Source organism: Erythrolamprus reginae, chromosome 1 (genome assembly GCF_031021105.1).
Source record: "Erythrolamprus reginae isolate rEryReg1 chromosome 1, rEryReg1.hap1, whole genome shotgun sequence".
In the NCBI taxonomy this organism is placed as follows: domain Eukaryota; kingdom Metazoa; phylum Chordata; class Lepidosauria; order Squamata; family Dipsadidae; genus Erythrolamprus; species Erythrolamprus reginae.
The window spans coordinates 370,319,554-370,345,419 of NC_091950.1; the positions used below are offsets into that span (position 1 = coordinate 370,319,554).

At 42.9% G+C, this 25,866-nt stretch overlaps 1 protein-coding gene across 1 annotated transcript in view; it reads left to right on the forward strand.

Moving 5' to 3' along the window:
• The window catches only part of SLC3A1 (solute carrier family 3 member 1), a 37,152-nt gene that overhangs the window by 8,757 nt on the left and 2,529 nt on the right, over positions 1 to 25,866 (forward strand). Inside the window, exons 4-8 of the mRNA XM_070734537.1 lie at positions 3,532 to 3,657; positions 8,550 to 8,669; positions 10,865 to 10,989; positions 20,493 to 20,688; positions 22,326 to 22,472. Coding sequence (XP_070590638.1) covers positions 3,532 to 3,657; positions 8,550 to 8,669; positions 10,865 to 10,989; positions 20,493 to 20,688; positions 22,326 to 22,472 — 714 coding nt within the window. The remainder of the gene's footprint in view (positions 1 to 3,531; positions 3,658 to 8,549; positions 8,670 to 10,864; positions 10,990 to 20,492; positions 20,689 to 22,325; positions 22,473 to 25,866) is intronic.

Below are 25,866 nucleotides of genomic sequence, written 5' to 3' on the forward strand. Positions count from 1 at the left end.
CCATAGTCTGGAAATGGTGACATGAGGTACATTTCTTAGAAGTAGATGATATACTACGCCCTGTTCTGACCTCACCTGGAGTATTGCACTCAGTTCTGGTCACCACACTTCAAAAGAGTCATAGAAACTCTGGAAAAGGTACAGAAAACAGCAACCAAAATGGTAAGGGGACTAAAAACCAAGACATACGAAGAGAGGTTGCAGGAGCTAGGCATGGATAGTCTAGTGAAAAGAAGGGCGGGGGGACATGATAGCAGCATACAGGTACTTAAGGGGTTGCAACGGAGAGGAGAGGGTCACGCTATTTTCCAGGGCACCAGAGGGCCAGATGAGGAACAATGGATGGAAGCTAACCAAGTAGAGATTCAACCTGGAAATAAGGAAGAACTTCCTGACGGTCAGAGTGATCAACCAATAGAACGGCCTGCCAGTGGAGGTTGTGAACGCCCCAACTCTCGACATATTCAAGAGGAGATTGGACTGCCATCTGGCTGGGGAGGTGTTGGGTTTCCCGTTTGAGCAGGGGGTTGGACTTCATGACCTGCAAGGTCCCTTTCAGCTCTAATAAAAAAACAAACAAACAAACATAATAATAAATACTCCAAGATAAAAAACAAAAATCAAACCCATTAGTTACAAAACTATAAGCCCAACTTCTCCAGTTCAAAATTGACCACTATTTCACAAATAGGTGACCAATACTCCATGTGATGATATTGCTCGTAATGATATGATATCCTCACAATGAAATCAGAAAGGCATAAACATAATTAACACAATTAAACACACACACACACACATATATATTCAGTGTAGGTCCCGATAGCTATGATTTATTTATTTATTTATTTATTATTTAGATTTGTATGCCGCCCCTCTCCGCGAACTCGGGGCGGCTCACAACAAAGCATAAACAGATCGTACAAATCCAAATAGATTCAAATAAATTTAAATATTTAAAAAAGTTTTAAAAAGAACCCCAATATGCTAACAAGCACACACACAAACATACCAAACATAAATTGTACATGCCCGGGGAGAGATGTTTCAGTTCCCCCATGCCTGACGGCAAAGGTGGGTTTTAAGAACTTTACGGAAGGCAGGGAGAGTAGGGGCAGTTCTAATCTCCGGGGGGAGTTGGTTCCAGAGAGTCGGGGCCGCCATAGGGGCCCGCCAACCGACATTGTTTAGTTGACGGGACCCGGAGAAGGCCCACTCTGTGGGACCTAATCGGTCACTGGGATTCGTGCGGCAGGAGGCGGTCTCGGAGGTATTCTGGTCCAATGCTATGAAGGGCTTTAAAGGTCATAACCAACACTTTGAATTGTGACCGGAAATTGATCGGCAACCAATGCAGACTGCGGAGTGATGGCGAAACATGGGCATACCTAGGTAAGCCCATGACTGCTCTCGCAGCTGCATTCTGCACGATCTGAAGTTTCTGAACACTTTTCAAAGGTAGCCCCATGTAGAGAGCGTTACAGTAGTCGAACCTTGAGGTGATGAGGGCATGAGTGACTGTGAGCAATGAGTCCCGGTCCAGATAGGGCCGCAACTGGTGCACCAGGCGAACCTGGGCAAACGCCCCCCTTGCCACAGCTGAAAGGTGGTTTTCTAATGTGAGCTGTGGATCGAGGAGGATGCCCAAGTTGCGGACCCTCTCTGAGGGGGTCAATAGTTCCCCCCCCCAGGGTGATGGACGGACAGATGGAATTGTCCTTGGGAGGCAGGACCCACAGCCACTCCGTCTTATCCGGGTTGAGTTTGAGTCTGTTGACACCCATCCAGGCCCCAACAGCCTCCAGACATCGGCACATCACTTCCACTGCTTCGTTGACTGGACATGGGGTGGAGATGTAAAGCTGGGTATCATCAGCATACTGATGATACCTCACCCCATGCTCTCGGATGATCTCACCCAGCGGTTTCATGTAGATGTTAAATAGCAGGAGGGAGAGGACCGACCCCTGAGGCACCCCACAAGGGAGAGACCTCGGAGTCGACCTCTGACCCCCCACTAACACCGACTGCGACCGGCCGGAGAGGTAGGAGGAGAACCACTGAAGAACAGTGCCCCCCACTCCCAACCCCTCCAGCCGGTGCAGAAGAATACCATGGTCGATGGTATTGAAAGCCGCTGAGAGGTCAAGGAGCACCAGGACAGAGGATAAACCCCTGTCCCGGGCCCACCAGAGATCATCCATCAACGCGACCAAAGCAGTTTCCGTGCTGTAACCGGGTCTGAAGCCTGACTGCTGGGGACCTAGATAATCGGCTTCTTCCAAGGACCGTTGGAGCTGGAGTGCCACCACCTTCTCAACAACCTTTCCCATAAAGGGAAGGTTGGAGACTGGGCGATAGTTATTAAGTACGGTTGGGTCCAGGGAGGGCTTCTTGAGGAGGGGGCGCACGAGCGCTTCTTTATAGAGAGTTGGAAAAACTCCCCTCTCCAAGGAAGCGTTGGTAATCTCCTGGACCAAGCTCCGTGTCACCTCCCTGCTGGCCGAGACCAACCAGGAGGGACACGGATCCAGTAGACAGGTGGCGGAACTCACAGATACAATGGCCTTGTCCACTTCATCAGGTGTCACCAGATCAAACTCTTCCCAGACAGGTGGACAAGTACGTGCCCCAGTCACCTCGACTGACTCGTTGTCAGTCGACTCTGTTTCCCAATTGGAGTCGAGGTCGGCCCGGATCTGAGCGATTTTATCAGCGAAAAACGTGTTAAAATCCTCGGCACTACTCTGCAAGGGCTCCCCAACTCCCCCCTGATTAAGAAGGGAGCGGGTCACCCTAAACAGAGCGGCCGGGCGGGATTCCGCTGATGCAATCAAGACGGCATGGTACGCGCATCTTGCCGCCTTGAGCGCCACTTTGTAAGTCTTAATAAAAGCTCTTACAAGTGTTCGATCAGATTCAGACCTACTCTTCCTCCATCGCTTCTCTAGACGTCTCTTCCGGCGTTTCAACTCCCGGAGCTCCTCGTTGAACCATGGAGCTCTACGGGGTCTAGCGCCACGGAGAGGTCGCAAAGGCGCAATCCGGTCAAGAGCCTCCGCTGCAGCCTTGTTCCAGGCTTTCGCAAGAGACTCTGCCGAACAGTGGACAAGTGCCTCTGGTATAACCCCAAGCGCCGTCTGAAAGCCCTCTGGGTCCATCAGGTGTCTGGGGCGGAACATCTTCATTGGTTCCGCCTCCCTGCGGGGAAGGATTGGAGCCAGGAAGTCAAGCCGTAGTAGAAAATGATAATAGAAAGGCTGAAAATTAAGTGTCAGTTTTTAGCATTTTAAAAATGCTTATTCTGTGGTAATCATTTACAGTAAAAACAGATCCAATGTTTTAATGAGTCAAGAACCATCACCATTTGATGTAGCTTTTCTGATTGCTGTGTGGAATACATTTGCTGTAAACATGACTGTTCAAAGAAAAGCAAATCCATTCCTTAGTTTTATATTTAGATACTTAAAATTTCATGGGAACCAGATTAAGTAATGTGTTAAAAATATATTGTATCTCTTTTGCAATCAGGTGAGCATCTTAGGAAATTCCAGTTGGCAGTATGATATCGTGAGGAATCAATGTTATTATCATCAGTTTGGAACAGGACGGCCAGATTTAAATTTTCGTAACCCTAATGTTCAGGAAGAAATGCATGTAAGTATCAATAGTATTTTTATGGTTAAGATTTTTAGATTGCTTCCCATCAAACAATACCATTTGGAAGAGTGGGCAGGAAAGCAGCTGAAGACCATTCCAAAGCTTTAGTCTTTCTTCCTCAATAGGTTCTTAACACTAACTGCTTAAGAAGCAGCTGGGTGCTTTCTGAATTAGAAGCTTTGCTTGTAGATGTTTCATTATCTGGCTAGGTAACATTACTGGTAGAAGCTATTGAGCATAATGAAACATCTGCAAACAAACAATCAGTCTTTGCGAGCACCAAGAACTCCATAAAGTAAGATGAATCAAAGAATTTCCAGAAAGGATCTTCTTGGACAACAACAACAACAACAACAACAACAATGTCTATGCTTGTAGTCAGTCTGTGCGATCTTTTTGCAGCAGCTGAGTATGTGATCGATTGTTTCATCTGTTTCTTTACAGAGTCTGCACTTTGGATCGTCTGTTGATTTTTCAATTCTGGCTTTGACAGCATTTGTTCTGATGACCTGTTCTTGTGCCGCCAGTATTAGTCCTTCTGTCTCCTTTTTGAGTGTTCCACTTGTAAGCCATGGCCAGGTCTTTTCTTTATCCACTTTGCCTTCAATCTTTTTCAAAGTTCTTGGAGAAGATTGAAGGCAAAGTGGATAAAGAAAAGACCTGGTTATGGCTTACAAGTGGAACACTCAAAAAGGAGACAGAAGGACTAATACTGGCGGCACAAGAACAGGTCATCAGAACAAATGCTGTCAAAGCCAGAATTGAAAAATCAACAGACGATCCAAAGTGCAGACTCTGTAAAGAAACAGATGAAACAATCAATCACATACTCAGCTGCTGCAAAAAGATCACACAGACTGACTACAAGCATAGACATGATGCTGTGGCACAGATGATCCACTGGAACTTGTGCCGGAACTACCATTTACCAGTGGCAAAGAACTGGTGGGATCATAAGCCTGAAAAAGTGGTTGAAAATGAGCAAGCAAAACTACTGTGGGACTTCCGACTTCAGACTGACCGAATTCTGAAGCATAACACACCAGACATTGTGATCATGGAGAAAAAGAAAGTATGGATCATCGACATTGCAATCCCAGGAGACAGAATTGAGGAGAAGCAGCTAGAGAAATTAATGAAATACGAAGATCTAAAAATCGAGCTGCAACAACTCTGGCATAAACATAATTCGCCGCTATATCACACAGTCCTAGGTGCTTGGGAAGCGCCCGACTGATTATGAAATACGAAATCCAGCATAGTGATCTCGTTTGCTGTATTGTACTGACATAATAATAATAATAATAATAATAATAATAATAATAATAATAATAATTATTATTATTATTATTATTATTTATTAGATTAGTATGCCGCCCTTCTCCGAAAACTCGGGGTGGCATACAAAAACAACACAACAACAAATCTAATAATTAAAAATTACTACTAAAATCCCATATATAATAAAATCAGTCAGCCAATTCATTCACAACCACACATTACATCTCGTAAACAGAGGAAGGGGGCTTGATCTAATTGCCCCATGCCTAGCGACATAAATGAGTTTTGAGGCTCTTGCAAAAGGCGAAGAGGGTGGGGGCAGTGCGAATCTCTGGAGGGACCTGATTCCAGAGGGCCGCCCCCCCCACAGAGAAGGCTCTTCCCCTGGGTCAACCCCGTTGGCATTGTCTAGCTGACGGGACCCGGAGAAGGCCAACTCTGTGGGACCTAACCGGTCACTGAGATTCATGTGGTGGAAGGCGGTTCTGTAAGTAATCTGGTCTGATGCCATGTAGGGCTTTATATGTCATCACCAACACTTTGAATTGTGTCCAGAAACCAATTGGCAACCAGTCTAAGGTCTCAAGCAAGATCCAAAGGAGATGCAGCCTAGTTCTAGCCATTCAAGAACATTAAGAGTCAAATGAGGGGTATGTTTGATACTTTTTAGACATTTTAATTGGATGTTTTCAAGTTTAAAGATGGCTTTATGTGCAAGCACAAGTGAGCATACCATATAGAATCAAACTCTGACCTTTAGCTTTCTAGTTGCTTTAATCCACTCGCTGCAGGAATGTAGTTGCTGCCATTTGACGTATGTTGGGTAATCTCAAGGGTTGCTTGTTCAGCTCTTGTGCTGAGCTCACTTGCCTAATGAACTCAGTAGTAGAAGACTGAAAATGAAAACCTAGAATGCTTCAAGGTTTTAACAGGCTCAGTAAGTCTCCCATCAACTGAAGATTTAAAGCAGCTTTTTTGAGAATACAGTGTTCCCTCGATTTTCGCGGGGGATGCGTTCCGAGACCACCCGCAAAAGTCGAATTTCCGCGAAGTAGAGATGTGGAAGTAAATACACTTTTTTGGCTATGAACAGTATCACAAGCCTTCCCTGAACACTTTAAACCCCTAAAGTGCAATTTCCCATTCCCTTAGCAACCATTTAGATCATTACTCACCATGTTTATTTATTAAAGTTTATTAAAAAAAATATTTATTAAAGGCAGATGAAAGTTTTGCGATGACATATGACGTCATCAGGCAGGAAAAACTATGGTATAGGGAAAAAACCCACAAAGTATTTTTTAATTAATATTTTTGAAAACCGTGGTATAGACTTTTCGCGAAGTTCGAACCCGCAAAAATTGAGGGAACACTGTACTACAAAATTTGTTATATACTGCCTAATTTTAAGTTGTTCTTTATAGCGCAATAAGGTGATAAAGCTTTATAAGATTGTTTAATACCCTTTTATGTCAGATGGAGGGGGATGTCAGTTAAATTGCCATCAAGATTGTCATTTACTTAAAAGGTTTTCCCTTTAAACCTTAAACCTAAAGTCATGACTGACTCAAGGGGTGGTGCCCATCTCAGATTCTCAGCTGAGGGAGCCTGCATTGCCTGAGAGATATTTCTGTCATCATAAGGCCAACTAAATCAAAACTCGACTGCAGAAAATATGACTTCAGCAACAGAGTGATCAATGCATGGAATGCACTACCTGACTCTGTGGTTTCTTCCACAAACCCAAAAACTTTAACCTTAGACTTTCTACAGTCAACTTCACCCCATTCCTAAGAGATCTGTAAGGGGCACACATAAGCGCACCATCGTGCCTGTCCTACTGTCCTATTGTCCAAATTTACCTATACAGTGGTACCTCTACCTAAGAACGCCTCTACTTACAAACTTTTCTAGATAAGAACCGAGTGTTCAAGATTTTTTGGCTCTTCTCAAGAACCATTTTCCACTTACGAACCTGAGCCTCCGGAACTGTAACCAGAAAAGGCAGGGAAAAGCCTCTGTGGGGCCTCTCTAGGAATCTCCTGGGAGGAAACAGGACCTCCACCCTCCCTGTGGTTTCCCCAATTGCACACATTATTTGCTTTTACATTGATTCCTATGAGAAAAAATGCTTCTTCTTACAAACTTTTCTACTTAAGAACCTGGTCATGAACAAATTAAGTTCATAAGTAGAGGTACCACTGTACCTGCTTTGCCTTTGTTTATGTTCATGCCATACTTATTATCTTGCATGTGCTTTGACAAATAATAAAATAAATAAGTAAATAAATAAACATGAAAATACAGAACACCATAACCTGTCCACTGAAGTGGTACCTATTTATCTATTCCTATTTGCGTGTTTTGGAACTGCTGGGTTGGCAAGAACTGGGGAAAGTAACAGGAGTTCACATGTTACGCAGCGCTCAGGTCTTGAACCTGGGCTGTCAGTTTTCCAGCCCACAAGCTCAGCATCTTTAACCGCTGAGCCGTCTTGCTCCCCATCAGTTTAAGGAGACAATAATCAATCAATTTGGCAGTTAGTTTCCTCCAGAGCCTTCCATGCAGTATGGAATTGAAAGCCAGCCTAAAAGCAATGAAAGCAATGTAAAGGGCACCTTTTGATAGACTGAAGTATTTCTCTGCTGGATGTTGTTAAATTATAAATTGGTCCACCGTTGACTGTTCTGTGATAAATCTAACCTGCTCAGGGACCAAGATGTTCCCTGCATGCAATTCAATAGGTTCACAGCCGCATGAGTCTGGAAAAAGAAATGATGGTTTTCAGGGTGGGACAGCATGTCTCTACATACCAGTGTAGAGGAACAATGATGAGACACAGGTATGTCTCCATCTCCGGCTTGCAATCAGCCCTGAAGCATCTGGTCGGTCATTGGGAGAAAAATAAAATGCTGTGCTATGATGGACCTAGGTCCAATTCAGCAAGGCTGTTGATTCAAACAGAGGTATGATCTATGGGGGTCTCTCTATTACAGAGTCTGTTTTGATGTTAATTTCCCAAAAGCAGAAACTTCTTCCTTGCGACCTAAAGTATTGTACTGTAGGAAAGCTAGTTTCACGTATACTTTCCTAGGAGAATAGAGTTTAAAATCAGAAAGGACCATTGAGTGAAATAAAAGCTGTGTTGGCATAGGGCTTAAAGGCAATTTGGAGATTGGGAGTTCCAGTCCTGCCTTAGACATGAAGCCAGCTGGGTGACTTTAGGCCAATCACTTCCTTTAAATCCCTGGGGGGAAAAAAGCATTTTCAAACCACATTTGAAAATTTTGTCATGAAAACTGCACAAGATTGTCCAGGACGTTGCCAAGAGTCAGCACTGGCTCAAAATGCAGACAAAAAGCCTGTGAAATAGATGTTCTTAAGTCTCCGCTCAGCACAGTGGCCAATACAGAATGTTGTACAAATTGTGCCAAGAAGCACTGAGGCTTGTTCCCTAAATCTAAGAAAAGAACGAGAACACAAATGAAAGAAAGCTAAAAATTGCAACGTTGGATGTGTTTAGAACAGAATGAGAAATGTTCTTGTCGTAAGCATGACAATGTGGAAATAAGCAAACCTACTCATTCTTCTTTTGCTTTTTTATTTAGGATATTATTCAGTTTTGGCTTGGCAAAGGAATTGATGGATTTAGCATCAGTACTGTTCAATTCCTCTTGGAAGCAACACATCTGAGAGATGAGCCGCAAGTGAATAAAAGCCTCCCACCGGTAACAGTTTTTCAGCTTTGCCTTCCCATAAGGAATACATTCTTAGATTTTCTTGCATTGGCTGGGTGTTATATAATTCTTTATCAGTTGTTAGGCTTCTGTCAATGTAATACAGTGGTACCTCTAGATACAAGCTGCTCCACATGCGAGTATTCCAAGTTACGAGCCGCGACGCGAGCAAAATTTCTGTTCGACACCCGAGCTCAAATTCGGGATACGAGCCGAGCTTCCACTAGGTGGCGCAAGAATCTCCTTGCTTCCAGTTATCTCGGCGCGAAAAACAAAGTCTAAAGGCATTTGTTCGAGATGCGAGTTGATCGACTTACGAGCTCGGGTCTGGAACAAATTAAACTCATATGTCGAGGTAACACTGTACATTGTATAATACATACACAGTGGAGTGTGTTTGGGAGACAAATGTGCAAATCATAAACTAGAGGCTGGTTAATTTCTATGGAGATTCTCTGTCATCCAGGTCGTAATTGTCTCAAAGGTGGTTTTTCAAAAGGCAAATGGACTTGCTTAATATTTCCTTGGAGACATTTTTCTTCTCATCCAAGAAGCTTCATTGATTCTGTTAAAGACTGGTAGAAGATTTGTGATGACAAGAAAATAGATTTATTGCCTCTGAGTTAATTTTACCTTTTGTAGAAATACATCTCATACACTGTTGTAAGAAATATTCTTCTGGGTTCATTTCCAAGTGGGGAAAAAGACACTGGATTCATGGAAGTTGCTTAGAAAGAAGGTTTAATGGTGGACAGAAGCACATGGCATGAGCTCCTGAACAAAAAAGGTGGATCACATGCTTCCAGATGTTGGGTGAAGAGAAAAAAGAGTGGAGCTGCTGAGAGTCCCTTGATTTTATGTCCCCACCTCAGAGTTTCCTGTTCCTGTATAAGAAGCACACTCTGACTGGTGGTCAGACATCCAGGGGCTATGCAGGAGCAACTCTGTAGGCTGTATTTTTGAGTTCAAGTTTCGCTGAGCCTTGCTGGGTGATGGTGTAATGAAAGCGCTTTGGGCAATTCCTAATATGGATGTCTGAAGGAGGTAGATCTTTGTTACGTAGAATAGACTGGTCCAGCGATTAACAAAGGTGGGAGGATGAGTGAGCTGGGCATTCCTTGATGGCACATTGACAAAGATGGGGGCTACTAACTCTTTTTCTGTCTAAAAGCATGTTTCCCTGAATAATAATAATAATAATAATAATAATAATAATAATAATAATAATTTATTAGATTTGTATGCCGCCCCTCTCCGAAGACTTGGGGCGGCTCACAACAATAATAAAAACAATATTATAGCAGAACAAATCTAATATTAAAAAACTATCATTATTTAAAAAACCAAACAACACATTCATACCAAACATAAAACAAAGTATAAAAGAGCCTGGGGGAAAGGTGTCTCAACTCCCCCATGCCTGGTGGTATAAGTGAGTCTTGAGTAGTTTATGAAAGACAGGGAGGGTGGGGGCAATTCTAATCTCCGGGGGGAGTTAAGAATATTCTGCCTTTTTAATATTTCCTAGGATATTTTATTTTTCCAGGAGAGGGGTGGATACTAAATTCATACAATGTAGAAGATATAAATAGGTTTGCTGTAACTCTGGCTATATTATACTGCATTCTGTAAGTCATTTTTTGATTCTTGCAAGATATCTTCTCAGAATTTATTCTTGGAAAATTCTCAAACTAAACTTTCATAAGCAGGACTGTCAAGTGGGATTTTCTGAACCTACCAGAAAATACTGTTCATCTAGGATGAGTAGTTCTTGGGGAGTGTTTAGAGTCATTAGTGGCCTATTATAGGAATGTCACTCTTCCCACACTCTCCTACGTTCAAGTATAAATGTATATAAAAAATAGGAATAACTGGAGGAATGCTCAGGTGGCCCCAAATTAAAACCAAGGCCTGCTGAGGATGAGTAAACCAAAAAATTCCGAGCAAAGAATAAGAGAAAGAAAAAGTAAGAGAGTACGAGTAAGAGCTGCCCACTGACTCCCACCTCGAAAGAACTGCACCGAAAGGCCCCACAAGGCTCAACAAGGCTCAAAACTTTAAAAGTACTCATAATATAAGACTCTCTGAGCTTAGGGAATTGGGGGGGGAGTAGTAAATCCACCTTGTGAGCACCTCTTTGAGGCTATTATCAGAGGAATAATGACAATATCCCATTGTTTTGTCAGGAAGACATCACAGCTTATGCTGAACTGTATCATGACTACACCACGACCCAAGTCGGCATGCATGATATAGTCTGCAGTTTTCGGCATACCATGAATACGTTCAGCACTGAACCTGGTAGATACAGGTAACCATATTCATTTTTCTATCTATCAGCCTGACTTTATGTTCTATCGAGCTCTCTGGTAGAATCCTCCCGAAAATGCACAGGTACAATTTCAGACACACACACGTTTGAAAATTCAGAACAATGTTCTTTATACCGAAAATGCAAATAAACGAAGCACTCCTTTTATATAGCAAAGAGCACTTGTCTCCAAACAAACTGGTAATTTTTACAAGTCCCTTATCAGTTCTGTGATACTTAGTTTGCAGCTGTGAGGCAATTCACAGTCCTTCTTCTTTCACAAAGTGAAACACACTTGGCTCTGGTTTAGTTTCAAAGCGGGGAAAAATCAGCACACAAAGGTCAAAGTCAGCAAAGCAGGCACAAAACAGAACGATCAGATAATCCTCCACAATGGCCAAACCCACAGGCTGCTATTTATAGCAGCCTCACTAATTACCACAGCCCCACCCAACCACAGGTGGCCTCATTTTCTTTGATAATAATCTCTCAGTTGTTGCTGCCTATGCATCGCTCTCCGCATGCGTGGCTGTATCATTAACTCTTGTTCCGAATCCAAGGAGGAGCTTGTTGTATCCTGAAATGGCTACCTTGTAACGCTGTAAATAGTTTGTTCCTCTTTTCCAGCGCTGTCTGAGCCCAAGCAGGAAGTCGCTCCTGATTGGCTCAGACGCGGCCGGCTCTCGCTTTGGCGGGAACCGCAAAAGTATAAAAGAAGCGGCTTCTCCCTGCAGAGCCAGTCGGTACTCGCTGAATCGTCACTTTACCTTGCTGAGCTGTCACTTATTCTCTGAGCTGAATAAAAGTACCGATTGCTCAAACCCTGTCTCTGGGTCTACTTCACTGGCGACGAACGAACGGAAGAACTTCGCGTGCAACATGGACAAAATCCAGATCGGCCAGGCTCCAGAACTTTTCGATGCCGAGAAAATGACTTGGGACGAGTACATGGCCACCTTCGAGATATTCCTCGAGGCGGCGGGAATGCAGGACGCCGGAGCCGATCGCAGACGGGCTATTTTTCTAAACTACTGCGGCGCAGAGATCCGTAGACTTGCCCAAACTCTCACCGAACCAGAACAAGCAAGAGCCACAGCGTGGGACGTCCTTCAACAGAAACTAGCGAGCCATTTTAAACCAACCAGACCAGCCGTGGTTTACCGGCATCAATTTCACATGATGGCTCAGAGAGAAACCGAGTCGATAAGCCAATTCACAACGCGGCTTCGAACGGTACTCGCTCAATGCAAGTTTCAAGATCCGGAAGCTCGCCTCACCGACGCCTTGATTTTCGGCATGAAGAACCACACAGTGAGAAGTAAACTCCTCACCGAAGACGAGCCGACTCTACAAACCGTAATCAAATTAGCGCAAACCGCGGAAGCAGCCGACGCAGCGGCAAGAGAATTAAAAGAGCACGGAAGGCGAGAAACCATTGCCAAAATCGACGCCGAGTCTCCCAGCGCCATGGGAACAGACGTCCGCGGCCAGCTAACTAGCAACGGGGACGACTGCCTCCTCCTGCAAGACCAACCGAGACACCCTAGAGCTACTCATCCAGCCCCCTGCGCGGGCTGCCGGGGAAATCACCAGCGCCATCGATGCCCGTTCCGCGACACCACTTGCCGCCGTTGCAACCGGAGAGGCCACATCGCCATCGCATGCAGGGCAACGGCACCAGAAGAAACTTTTGCCACACAACAATACCAGCGACCCCAAAACCACCCCCCCCAATCGCGAGAAAGGAGACCGTTCCGCAACTCGGGTCAAAGGAATTACCCCACCGCTAACCGAGACTACAATAGAGGTAACTCTAAATATTCCGTGAATAACACGGCAACCAAAAAGGGGGCTAAAATTGTTATCTCGTTGTTGCTAAATAACCAGCCTTGCTCAATGGAGCTAGATACGGGTTCGAGATATACCATCATGCCCTGGGAAAAATTTAAGCTATATATGCCTAATGTGTCTGAGGCTGACCTAATTCAAACCTCTTTGGTGATCAGAGACTTCCAAGGGGGGGTAATCTCGGTCCTGGGAACTGCAAATGTACCTATTGTATTTAAGAATGTCAAATGTACCCTTCCCATGCTTATTGTGACGGGGGCCAAACACTCCCTGCTAGGGCTAGCATGGATGGAACCGTTGGGGATTGAAATTTCGGGTGTGTGTAATGTAAACTGTGATATTATGCCTAACTTTGTGAAAGAGTTCCCTGAAGTGTTCAGCCCCACCTTAGGATTGTATAAGGGAACCCCCATATCTTTCTCTATTGACCCCAAGGTCCCACCAGTTAGACTGAAACCTCGCAGGGTTCCCCTCCCGCTTCTTCCCAAGCTAGACTTACAGCTGGACAAACTCATTAGTCAAGGTATCTTGGTCCCTGTGGAACAGGGGCCATGGGAAACTCCCATAGTGACACCCCTGAAGCCAGATGGCTCCTTAAGAGTTTGCGCTGATTACAAATCAACCCTGAATAAGGCACTCCAACACCACCCCTACCCCATTCCGGTTGTGCAACAACTCTTACACTCCCTGGGGGAGGGGAAAAGGTTCGCAAAGATCGACCTGGCGCAGGCTTACCAGCAACTTCCGGTCGATGAACAAACAGCAAACGCTCAAACAATTGTAACGCACAGGGGGGCTTTCAAATGCACGAGGTTACAGTTTGGGGTGAGCATAGCCCCAGGGATATTCCAGAGCATCATGGAACGCCTATTGTCAGGGGTAAATGGGGCCATCCCATATTTTGATGACATCTTAATTGCAGGGGAAAACCAGGAACAAGTGAACAAAAGAATAAGGGAAGTACTTAAGAGGCTACAGGACAAAGGGTTACGAATCAAGCCTGATAAATGTGTCTGGGGAACTAACAGTATTGAATTCCTAGGATATAAAATAGATAAGGAAGGTATCCACCCCACAACTGAGAAGCTGAGAGCAATTAGAGAAGCCCCAGAGCCACGAGATAAGAGTGAGTTGCAAGCATTTTTGGGCCTCCTTAATTTTTATTCCGTTTTTTTAAAGCAGAAGGCAACAGTAGCAGAGCCTCTCCATCGTTTACTCCAGAAGGAAGCCCGCTGGGCATGGGGGAAAATTGAACGTGAAGCCTTTGCTCAAATAAAAAATTTACTAACTTCTAAAAGTGTAGTAGTCCAATATAGTGCCTCACTACCCATTAGGCTCACGTGCGACGCTTCGCCGTACGGCATAGGAGGAGTCCTAGCTCACGTTCTACCTAATCAGACAGAGGCCCCAATAGCATTTTTTTCAAGAACCATGACCAGCACAGAGAGAAATTATAGCCAGTTAGACAAGGAGGCTCTGGCATTAGTGGCAGGGGTAAAGAAGTTTCACAATTACATTTTTGGAAGAAATTTTGAGCTAGTCACTGACCACAAACCCCTACTAGGCCTGCTAGCCCCCAACAAGCCCACTCCACCTTTTATGTCTCCAAGACTAATCAGATGGGCCCTTTTCCTCTCTGGGTATCAGTATGAGCTCACCCACAAGGGGGGGAAGGAAATCAATCATGCAGACGGCCTCAGCAGATGCCCCATAGCAGACTTGGTAGAAGACCCTGTTCCAACCACAGACGTGCTAATGATAGAACTCGAGGAAAACCCACTAACCACAGCAAAAGAGGTAGCTGCACACACGCAGCAAGACCAAATCCTGAAACAAGTAGTGAACTGTGTTCTAAAGGGATGGCAAAATGATATTGTTAAACCTGAATTGTGTGATTTTAAGAACAAAAGGCTTGAATTGTCATATGTAAAAGGTTGTTTGCTGTGGGGGGATAGAGTGATCATCCCCAAACGCCTAAGGGAAAAGGTACTCAGAATGTTACACGTGGGCCATCCTGGGATTGTCAGGATGAAGAGCCTAGCAAGGGGGCATTTATGGTGGCCAGGGCTTGATGCTGATATTGAAAGTTGGGTTTCAAAGTGTGACCCGTGCCAAGAGTCTAGGCCCAATCCCCCCAAAACAACTCCGGCTGAGTGGGAACAGCCTGCTGGCCCTTGGTCTAGGATCCACATTGATTTTGCTGGCCCAGTGGGGTCTCAGTATTTCCTAATAGTGGTTGATGCTTTCTCCAAATGGTTGGAAATAATAGCAATGAACAACATAACCACAAGTGCCACTATCAAGGTATTGAGCAGACTGTTTGCATCCCATGGTTGCCCTGATCTATTGGTGTCTGACAATGGACCACAACTAACAGCCAGGCAATTCGAATTATTCCTAGATGGCCTGGGGGTCAGACATGCCCTCATCTCGCCTTACTCGCCCTGGGCTAACGGGTTGGCAGAACGTTACGTAAGGGTGGCTAAAGAGGCATTGCACAGGTCAGGCCCTGGAGATGTGCAACAGAACTTGGACCAATTCTTATTAACCCAGCACATTACCCCTAACTCGCACACACATGTAAGCCCTGCAGAGTTATTGATGGGGAGAAAGTTGAGGTCACCACTAGACAGGTTAAACCCAAGGTTCTGTTTGAATAATAACCAAATGTGCATAAAACCAGAAAGAGAAATGTATTTGGGTCAAAATGTATATGTAAAATGCTTTGATGGAAATGTAAACTGGATGAAGGGAATTATTGTTAAGCAAAATGCACCCAAGACTTATATTGTTAAACTGGAGGATGGTCGTTTGTGGAAACGACACATAGACCACATTCGGAAACGAACTGAAAACCAATTACAACAACCCGCTGACTCGGACTCTCCCCCCTCAACAGACTTTTATACATTGCCCGAACTAAGAAACACGCAGAGAGACTTATCGGGCCAGGGGGAACCATCCAGCGACGCCGAGCCATCCTCGTCCTCCGAGGCCTTCGTTGGGCCCGCCAGGCCTAGTCCGCCGCACCGGGAGAACAGCGGCGAGCCATCCTCCACAGTCAGTGGCGAAGGAGAAAATGGACTGCGCAGGTCAGCGCGAGAGTCTCGAAGGCCTCACCGATTGGACGACTTCGTCACGTGGCTTTCTTGATGGATGGGTCCAACTATGAGGGGAGGGGTGTTGTATCCTGAAATGGCTACCTTGTAACGCTGTAAATAGTTTGTTCCTCTTTTCCAGCGCTGTCTGAGCCCAAGCAGGAAGTCGCTCCTGATTGGCTCAGACGCGGCCGGCTCTCGCTTTGGCGGGAACCGCAAAAGTATAAAAGAAGCGGCTTCTCCCTGCAGAGCCAGTCGGTACTCGCTGAATCGTCACTTTACCTTGCTGAGCTGTCACTTATTCTCTGAGCTGAATAAAAGTACCGATTGCTCAAACCCTGTCTCTGGGTCTACTTCAGAGCTAGATAATTGATCTCCTTCTGAGCTGTCTGCCCCACTCTCCTCCTCCCTGTCACTCATGTCTTCTTGGTCAGAGGAGCCTTCATCATCAGATTCCACCTGGAGCAAAACAGGCCTGCAGCATGTGGATGTCTCCCCCACATCCACAGTCCTTGGGGCAGGAGCTGGGCCAGAGCTAACCACAACACTTTATTTATCTTGCATTACTCAAAGCTGCAGAGTTCCCAAGTGTCAAATCTCTCCTCCGCAAGCTGAACAGATAACGAGACACATAAGGATGTGGAAACTTCTGATTCTTATAGGAAAACTAAGAAACAAAATTGAATACCAGTGACTGTTGTATATTAAATATGAATTCTATTTATACTGCAATTGGTATTGACATTTGTCTGCCACTCTCCTGTCTGGTTTGTGTTCCTGAGCAGAAACTTCCCCCTGTTGGAAGGGACTGTCTCCATCTGCTCTGTCTTTGGGCAATGGCCAGAACGGTGTCAGGCTGTTTGCTGTTGGGAAAAATCAGCTTTCATACCCATCAAATAGCTTGAAAATGTTAGTAGCAAATTGCAATGCTAGGAGGCAAATCATTATAAAAAGATGGTCTGGGTTTTTTGGTAATTTTGGCCTTGGAGGCATTGGAGTACATCTCCCATAAATTTTTGACTATTATCATGCTCACTGGAACTACTGGGAACCAGACTCCAAAAATGTTTGAGAGTCAAAAGTTGTAGGAAGCAAATTTTATAGTCTCGGCAGCATTTGATATTTTAAACTTTGATTTCAGCAGAGGTTACATTGTAATCTAAGTAGTATACTTGGTGCCTATCCACAAATATACACTGCTCAAACAAATAAAGGGAACACTTAAACAACACTATATAACTCCAAGTAAATCAAACTTCTGTGAAATCAAACTGTCCACTTAGGAAGCAACACCGATTGACAATCAATTTCATTTTGTTATCAGCACATTCAACTTTGTACAGAACAAAGTATTCAATGAGAATATTTTATTCATTCAGATCTACGATGTGTTATTTGAGAGTTCCCTTTATTTTTTTTGAGTACAGTACATATATAAGCCATACTCTTCTAGGAATCGAACCTGGGCTACTTGCTTGCTAAGGCAGTGCTTAGGAAGCAGCCCAGGTTCAAATCCTAGAAAGGGATGGCTATTTGACAAGAGCTAAATAGCTCGAAATAGATCTATACTAGTCTCCCTTTATTTCTTTATCAGTTCTTTGTAAGTTTGAAAATATGGTTTGTAGTCTGGATTGCCCCTGGAGTGGGGCTGAAAGGCAAAAGGAAGGAGTATGCTCTCTCCCATATTTGGGTATAACAGGTAACTCAATAGAAATTTATTTGTCTGTCTGTCTGTCTGTCTGTCTGTCTGTCTGTCTGTCTGTCTGTCTGTCTGTCTGTCTATCTATCTATCTATCTATCTATCTGTTAAATATGCATTGAAGCAATGTAAATAAGTTGAATGTGGATTGAGCATTCTGATTGGTTGAAACAATGACAGTTGAGTTTAGGCGGGAAAGTAAAAGTATATAAGAAGTGCTCTGACACTGTTTCAGTCAGTCGCATTCTGAGCTGAAGTCACTTTCCAAAAAGAGCTTTCTCCTGCTGAGCCAAATAAAGAATTTAAAAGAACCGACTGCCTCAGTCTTCTTCTCTATCTATCTATCTATCTATCTATCTATCTATCTATCTATCTATCTATCTATCTATCTATCTATCTATCTCAAACCCTAAAATATACTTTCTTTGAAAGGAACACACATTTAAATGAGCAAATATTCAGCCAGCTAATCATGCATTTGAACTTAATATCTCAGTATGTATTTTTATAACATGTTATATTACAATTTAATGTCTCATTCTAGCTGCTTTTTAATTTTTGCCAGGTCAAAAATTGTTGCTGACATTCATTTTAGTTTCATTTCACAGTCAATAAGAACATCTGTTTTAGCAGGATAATTGATTGATGCCATGTTTTTCCAGTATGAAAAACAACACAAACACAAGCTAGTGGTGGCAGCTGCTTTTGGCTGGATGCTGGAGGAAAATGGCTGTCAGGGACATGTAGCTCATCATCTGTGACAGACATTGGTGACATGCTTTCTGCCAGGATCTGCCAGAATCTTGACCCAGCATTAAATAGCCGGACAGCAGCAGCTGCTCTGTCTGCGTCCTCTGACTATTACAGTGGTTCTTAACCTTTCTAATGTTGCGACCCCTTAATACAGTTCCTCATGTTGTGGTGACCCCCAACCATAAGTCTAGCACCAATTCCCCCAATAGAGCTTTAAGCTGATTGGCAGGAAGGGGACACCCCCACTGTAAACGCCTGATTGGTCAGATTGTAAAAATATGTTCCAAGGTGCTAGAATAGAAGCTTTAGTTCCTAACATCATGAGAAATTGTCTTTTCCCGTGGTCTTAGGTGACTACTGGTCTATGGAGATTTTCTATCATCCAGGTCATGATTGTCCCAAAGGCAACTGGTCTTTCTTGGGTTTTCTTTTCCTTGAAAATGTTTCACTTCTCATCCAAGAAGCTTCGTTGGTTGTGACTGAATGGTGAGGAATGGCAGGAATTACATTCTTTCCAGTCATTTGATTGTTAACAGTGCTAATGATCAGATGGCTGCAAAGAATATAAATCCTTCCATTCCCTACCATTCAGTCAGAACTGAAGGAGCTTCTTAGCTGAGAAGCGAAATGTTTTCAAGGGAAAAATAAAGTCCAGTTGCCTTTTGAACTTCCTGTGACTGTGGACCTGGTGGCCATTCTCTGTCCTAAAAGTTGGTGTCTGATTGAAGTAGGTTCACTGAAGTTCTCTGAAATTATTTTCTCTTCTAAAGTCTTCAGTTGTCACAAATGACAACTTTTGAGTAAAGAATCACAGTTTTTCAGTGTAGAAAAATTCTGATTTGGAAAACCTATTATCTTCTCAGAAGGAGAGAGGGTATTTTAAGACTAGATTGAAAGTCAAAGGATTCTGTTCTAGGAGAATAAGAAGGGAGCAGTTGAACTTTGCATCTCTCCCAACCTCACCTGCAAATCACAGAAAATCAGCTTACTTAGACAGGAAGGTTTTTAAAAATAGTATGTAAGGCTTTTATCCCTATACACAGCAGGCATATCCTAAGAAAATATTCAATGAGCATTCAATCCTGTTTGCACCCAGGATATAAAATTATTATTTTATATATGATTGGAAGTCTGTAGCATTGAATAAATACTGTATAGATATTGAACAATAAGTCGGTTTTGTCCATAACGTCATTATCTAACAGATATTGTGTAAAAAGAAAATAAATAAAATTGCCTTGAATGCAGTCTTAAAATTAATAATAATAATAACAACAACAACAACAACAACAATAATAATAATAATAATAATAATAATTTATTAGATTTGTATGCCACCCCTCTCTGAAGACTCAGGACGGCTCACAACAATGATAAACAATGCACAAATCCAATATTTAAAAAAACAATTTAAAACCCTTGTAATAAAATAATCACACAACCCAATCAAACCATACATAAACCAAGATAGTTAGGGGAAATGTCAATTTCCCTTTGCCTGGCAATAAAGGTGAGTTTTCAACAACTTGCGAAAGGTGAGGAGGGTGGCAGCAGTTCTAATCTCTGGGGGGAATTGGTTCCAGAGGGCTGGGGCCACCACAGAGAAGGCTCTTCCCCTGGGCCCCACCAGACAACATTGCTTAGTCAACAGGACCCAGAGAAGGCCAACTCTGTGGGACCTAATCGGCCGCTGGGATTCGTGCGGCAGAAGATGGTCCCGGAGGTATTCTGGTCCAATGCCATGTAGGGCTTTATAGGTCATAACCAACACTTTGAATTGTGACCGGAAACTGATCGGCAGCCAGTGCAGGCCATGGAGTGTTGACGAGTCTTGCCATAGAATTGATGCTTTCTGTTTATGGCATGCCATTCCTGGAGTTTCTCAACTAACATTTATGATGGGCTTTTCTCATGCACTGTATAATGTTCCCCATCTATGTTTACTATCTTACACTTTATGCCATCTTCACAGGGACTGTGTCAGAGTAATACTTCAGCCATTATATCAGTATTCAGAGAATCTTTTTGGCATAGGGGGTGTAACTACTTAAGAACTTTATCATGCAAATCCTTTTCATAAGAACACAGATTCTTCTCCTTTGCAGATTTATGGCTACAGAAGCCATTGAAAATAACATTGAAGAAACAATGATGTATTATGGGACATCATTTATTCAAGAAGCTGACTTTCCTGTAAATTTCTATCTCAAGAAACTTGAATCAATTTCAGGAAATGATATTTCTGAAAATATAGCTTTGTGGATGAAAAATATGCCACAAGGAAAATGGCCAAATTGGATGGTAAGTTTCTGGTTTTGAGGATTTTTCAAATTTTCAGTTTGTAGTATAATTTTGTATGTATTTTTAACCAAGCAACTGCTAATATTTATTCATAGTAAGGATGCAGAATTCTTTATGAAAAGAACAGTCCAAGATAGAGGGGATATAGGAAAAAAGAGCCAAAGCAAAACTAAAATTTAAGTATTTATAATGAATTGTTGAATTATCCCACAGTGAGTTATCCTGAAGTGAATTGGCCTTGGTGAGTTGTCCCATTCGGAGCCAAGAATGCCTTTGTCAGAGCAACACTTTAATCATTATATAAGTATTCAGTGAATTTATTTTCATAAATGATGTAACTATTTAAACACTTTATCATGTCGATCATTTTTATAAGAATGCAAACTTTCTTGGAAATCAGAAAATTCCAATATTAGCTGGAAACTAAAGTAAAAGAGAGAGAGTAGCATACAGTCTTCTTCAATTTTATGGATTAATTCCTTGTGGAAATATTTTACAAAAAAACATATATTGTAAGTGTTGTGGTTAGCTCTGGCTGAGCTCCTGCCCCAAGGAATGTGGAGGTGGATGTGGGGGAGACATCCGCATGCCGCAGGCCTGTTTTGCTCCCAGTAGAATCTGCCGACGAAGTCTCCTCTGACCAAGAAAGCGTGAGTGACAGGGAAGAGGGGAGTTTGGCAGACAGCCCAGGAGGAGATCAGTCATCTGTATCATCCCTGGATTCTGAACAAGAATTAATGACACATCCACACATGCGTAGAGTGATGCATAGGAGACAACAACTGAAGGATTATTACAAGAGAAAATGAGGCCACCTGTGGTTGGGTGTGGCTGCTGTAAATAGTGCTACAGATAAAAGTGCAACCTGGTGTTTTAGCCTCATGGCAGTTTATCTGATTCATTGTTTCGTCAAGATCGTGGTTTTTGCTGTTCAGGATTGTGTGTGTGGATTCTCTGGACTTTAGAATTGGACTCAATTTCCCAGTTATTGGGTGAGCAATTGGACTGCATTTAACCTGTGCCTTGTGTGTACCAGAAAATCCCTTTGACATTTAAAAAGGAAGCGGTTTCTGTTTTTCTGTTTATAAAAACTTTTGGGTTTTCCTTTTATCGTGTGGTGTGTGTCTTCCTGGATTAATTACCCTGTAATTACGGGCGGTTGAGACATGCCGGCAGAACAGTAAGGTGTTGTTTATCTGCTACCTTAAAAATACAATGATGCAATTGTGCTTGAAAGGCATCTAAATGAGTGATTTTGTTGTCTATTAATTACAATAATAATACTTCCTTTTTAAAAAAAAATGTTGTATCCAGTATAATGGTAGAGAAAGAGAAAGAAGGTGACATGGATCTGCTAATGGTTGTACTTACGATTTAGCACAGGGGTCCATTACCAGGGTATGGCCCATTCACAACCACATGTGGGCCAGTTCTCTCTCCCCCTCCTCTGCTGTGCTGCCAAAGTGCAAATATTGGGGACCGCTGGCTTAGTATGACCCAGCCAATTCTAGCCCATCAAGTGAATGAATTCTAAACCTGTTACATGAATAGTTTGTATAATTTGAATTTCCATAATGTCAGCCCCCATATACAAGCTTTGTATACTCGGAATGAAATAATGGCTTATTTAATTTTAGGTTGGAGATCCCAACACTGCTAGAGTATCCTCTCGGATTGGAAAAGAATATGTAAATGTCATAAACATGCTTCTTTTAACCCTTCCTGGAACACCTGTAAGTTATTACGGCGAAGAAATAGGGATGGAAAGTGCAACTTCAGAAACCGTGAGTTAAAAATTCAACTTTTTAGTCTCTTGAGAGGCTTGCTACAGAGGAGGTAAAATCTAGTAATGAAAAAGGCCTTTCCAGATGTTCAGAACTTTATCCCTCATGATCAGCAGCTAACAAAGCTGGCTGGGGGACATGATCGAAACATTTAAATATGTTAAAGGGTTAAATAAGGTTCAGGAGAGAAGTGTTTTTAATAGGAAAGTGAACACAAGAACAAGGGGACACAATCTGAAGTTAGTTGGGGGGAAGATCAAAAGCAACGTGAGAAAATATTATTTCACTGAAAGAGTAGTAGATCCTTGGAACAAACTTCCAGCAGACGTGGTTGGTAAATCCACAGTAACTGAATTTAAACATGCCTGGGATAAACATATATCCATTGTAAGATAAAATACAGGAAATAGTATAAGGGCAGACTAGATGGACCAGGAGGTCTTTTTCTGCCGTCAGTCTTCTATGTTTCTATGTTTCTATTATAAGATTCATCTTAAACACTGAGGCCGCTATCCATCTGCTGTAATTTCTCTCCATGTCACCACTGAAATGCCCATACTTTCCGCCATTCACCAATCATCCCCAATTCAGGCTGAAGGAATTTATGTAATCCACTGGCAAATAGGATAAAAAAGCCATTCAGCACCTAGGACTGAGCAGAGCCTCCATCCACTTAATCCACACCACCAAACCCCACTTCATTCTATTCCAGCCCCCCCTCCCCCCGAATTCTGGTCTCATCTTAAGTGCAAGGAGAATCTCACATCTGGTTGACAAAACCCTTCCCCATGTCAGTTCCCAAGGTTGGTATGCAAGACTAGCCTTGTTCGATCTTGTCAATCACACTGCAAAAATCCTTGTAGTACAGAACTTCTCACTCTGGTTGCCAGCAACCACAATGGTATCCACACACCCCAGGTCTGAGAACCCAGCTCTCGATCCCTTGGAGAAGAGGAAGGAAAGCTGCCAAGTTGGCTGCTGTTCTTCTACAAAATGTTGTCCTACAAAATTATCAACTTGTTCCTCTCCCATTGCTGCTATTCACCTGGAATTCTCCCAAGGACTCCTGTTCCTAAGATGCTGAAATCAATGCCACCTTGTTGTGTCAAAGTGCTGCCCCAAAATAGAACCATTGCTCTCCATTCTCCACACTGAACTCCAGGAACTTGCCAAATGCCACTCATCAGACGAGTCAGAAACAGCTTCTGTAGATATTTGTATTGATTAATACCAATCTCAGCCTTGGAATGGTTTGTTGATGAATGTGAGTGTGAAACTTTGGTTTCTTACAGTTAATTTCAAATTTTTGATACATTCTTCTATAAAATTTAAGCATCCCATAAGAAATATTCTTTGAAATCCATCTAGCTCTTTAACTTTTAACATTTCAAAATTCTAGTCTTCCTTTTGCTGTTTTCCAAAAAATATTTTTCTTACTAATCCTTAAATTTACATAAAACGTCTTTCCCTAAGAACTTTCACTTCTTTCAGTAGATAGAAATTTTCCCAGCAGCGTGAGGCAACCTGTCTTTCAGAAGACCCTATGCATCCAAAAATCAGTAACAAGAAACTTCCGAAAGTAGTTAAGAGAAGAAGTAGATAAAACCTAAGTAGTTAAGAGAAGAAGTAGATAAATTTGAAGATGTTGAACCTTGATTTAGGAAGGATGTTTTTTCTTCCTGATGATCATCCATTATTTTATGATCTCTCTATGGATGGATTCATACAGCAAACTTGTGGGTGATCCTAGGCCTCTCCCTGATCCAAAGAAAAGCTCCAAGAAGCCAACCCATTCATCATTCCTCTTATTAATAACGTTGTCATCTTATTTCTGTCATTACTTTCCTATAATAGTTTTCATATCAGCAGTGAATTATTGATGAATCCTGTCTTATTAGAGACTTAATACTTATATTAACAACTAAGGACAAGGTCACCAATCATTTGACTGTCTACAGTCGACCTCTTCCCATTCCTAAGAGGTCTCTAAGGTGCATGCATAAGTGCATCATCATGCCTACCGTCCCTGTCCTACTGTCCTATAGTCAAAAATTCTCTCAATCTGTCATAAACAGGAAGTTGCTTCTACTAGGATACATCTCCCTCTCCAAAATGTACACCTATGAATGATAATTGTCATAATTTGTATAAGGTCAACTGTATAGACTTGTCACTCAAGCAGGGACTCTTCTTCTTAACTCCTTTAACACTTTCTCACACCTTCAGTTTTCTAACTACTGAGCTAAAGACAACTAAGAGGCATCTGAACCGTGACACATTCATGTCTCCCTCCTAGGGAATCTGAAGCCAAATTATCCTGGTTGCGACTTCTACCAGCCTCCCTCTTAGGAAACTCTCCCAGGGGAACTACAAGGGCTAGTTGCTCCTTGTTGGGAATTACCTCTACAATTGCAGTGGCTAGTTGCTCATTGATGGGAATTACAGCTCAATCTCTAGAGGCACGGAGGCCCCTGTAGGAACCAAGGTCAAAATGTGAAAGCCATGGGCTTTCTAACACTGTTCTTTAGCATACCTATTGTTGTGCTTGGCTCTGGCCCAGCTCCTGCCCCAGGGAATGGGGAAGTAGATACAGGGGAAACTTCAACATGTCACAGGCCTGTGTTATTGCCGAGAGAATCAGTTCAGAGTTTAGTTTCCTCGGATGAAGAAGAAGGTGGGAGTGACTCGGCGGAAGAGGGCTTGGCACACAGCCAAGGCAGTCAATCTTCCTTATCTTCTATAGCTTCAGATGATGACATTTTGGACCCACGCAAGCGCAGAATTATGCGTAGAAGAGACCAAATAAGAACATATTACAGGAAATAAGGGAGGCCACCTGTGTTTGGGTGGGGCTCCAGTAATTAAGGCTGCTGCTATAAATAGCAGCAAGTGGGTTGGGCCATTGTGAAAGAATATCTGTTGCAGTTTCATCAGGAATCTTGTGTGCTGGACTTTGTTGCTGTTTCACGCCTTTGAAACCAAAGCAGAGCAGTGTGTGTGTGTGTATCCCTTCGGTGGAAGAAGAAGGGGTGTGAAGTTTCTCCACAGCTGCTGGCTAAGTACTTAATGACTGCTTAAGGGAAATTGTACAGACTACCTGGTTGTTTTGGGAAGAGTGCTCTTTGCAATACAAAAAGAGTGCTTAGTTTATTTTGACTTTTGTGATAAAGAACATTGTTTTGAATTTTCAAACGTGTGTGTGTCTGAAATTTGTATCCTTAAATTTTCGGGAGGCTCCTATCAGAGAGCCTGGCAGAACACCTATTTGGGCAAGTCAATGTGTTTATGATGGCTTTGAACAGTAGTATTCCTCTTCAAGGTTTCCCATGCAGAGGCTGGCAGTCTTTGCTGCTGGCGCTCCTACTTACTCCCTTTTATATAGTTTTAATGTATT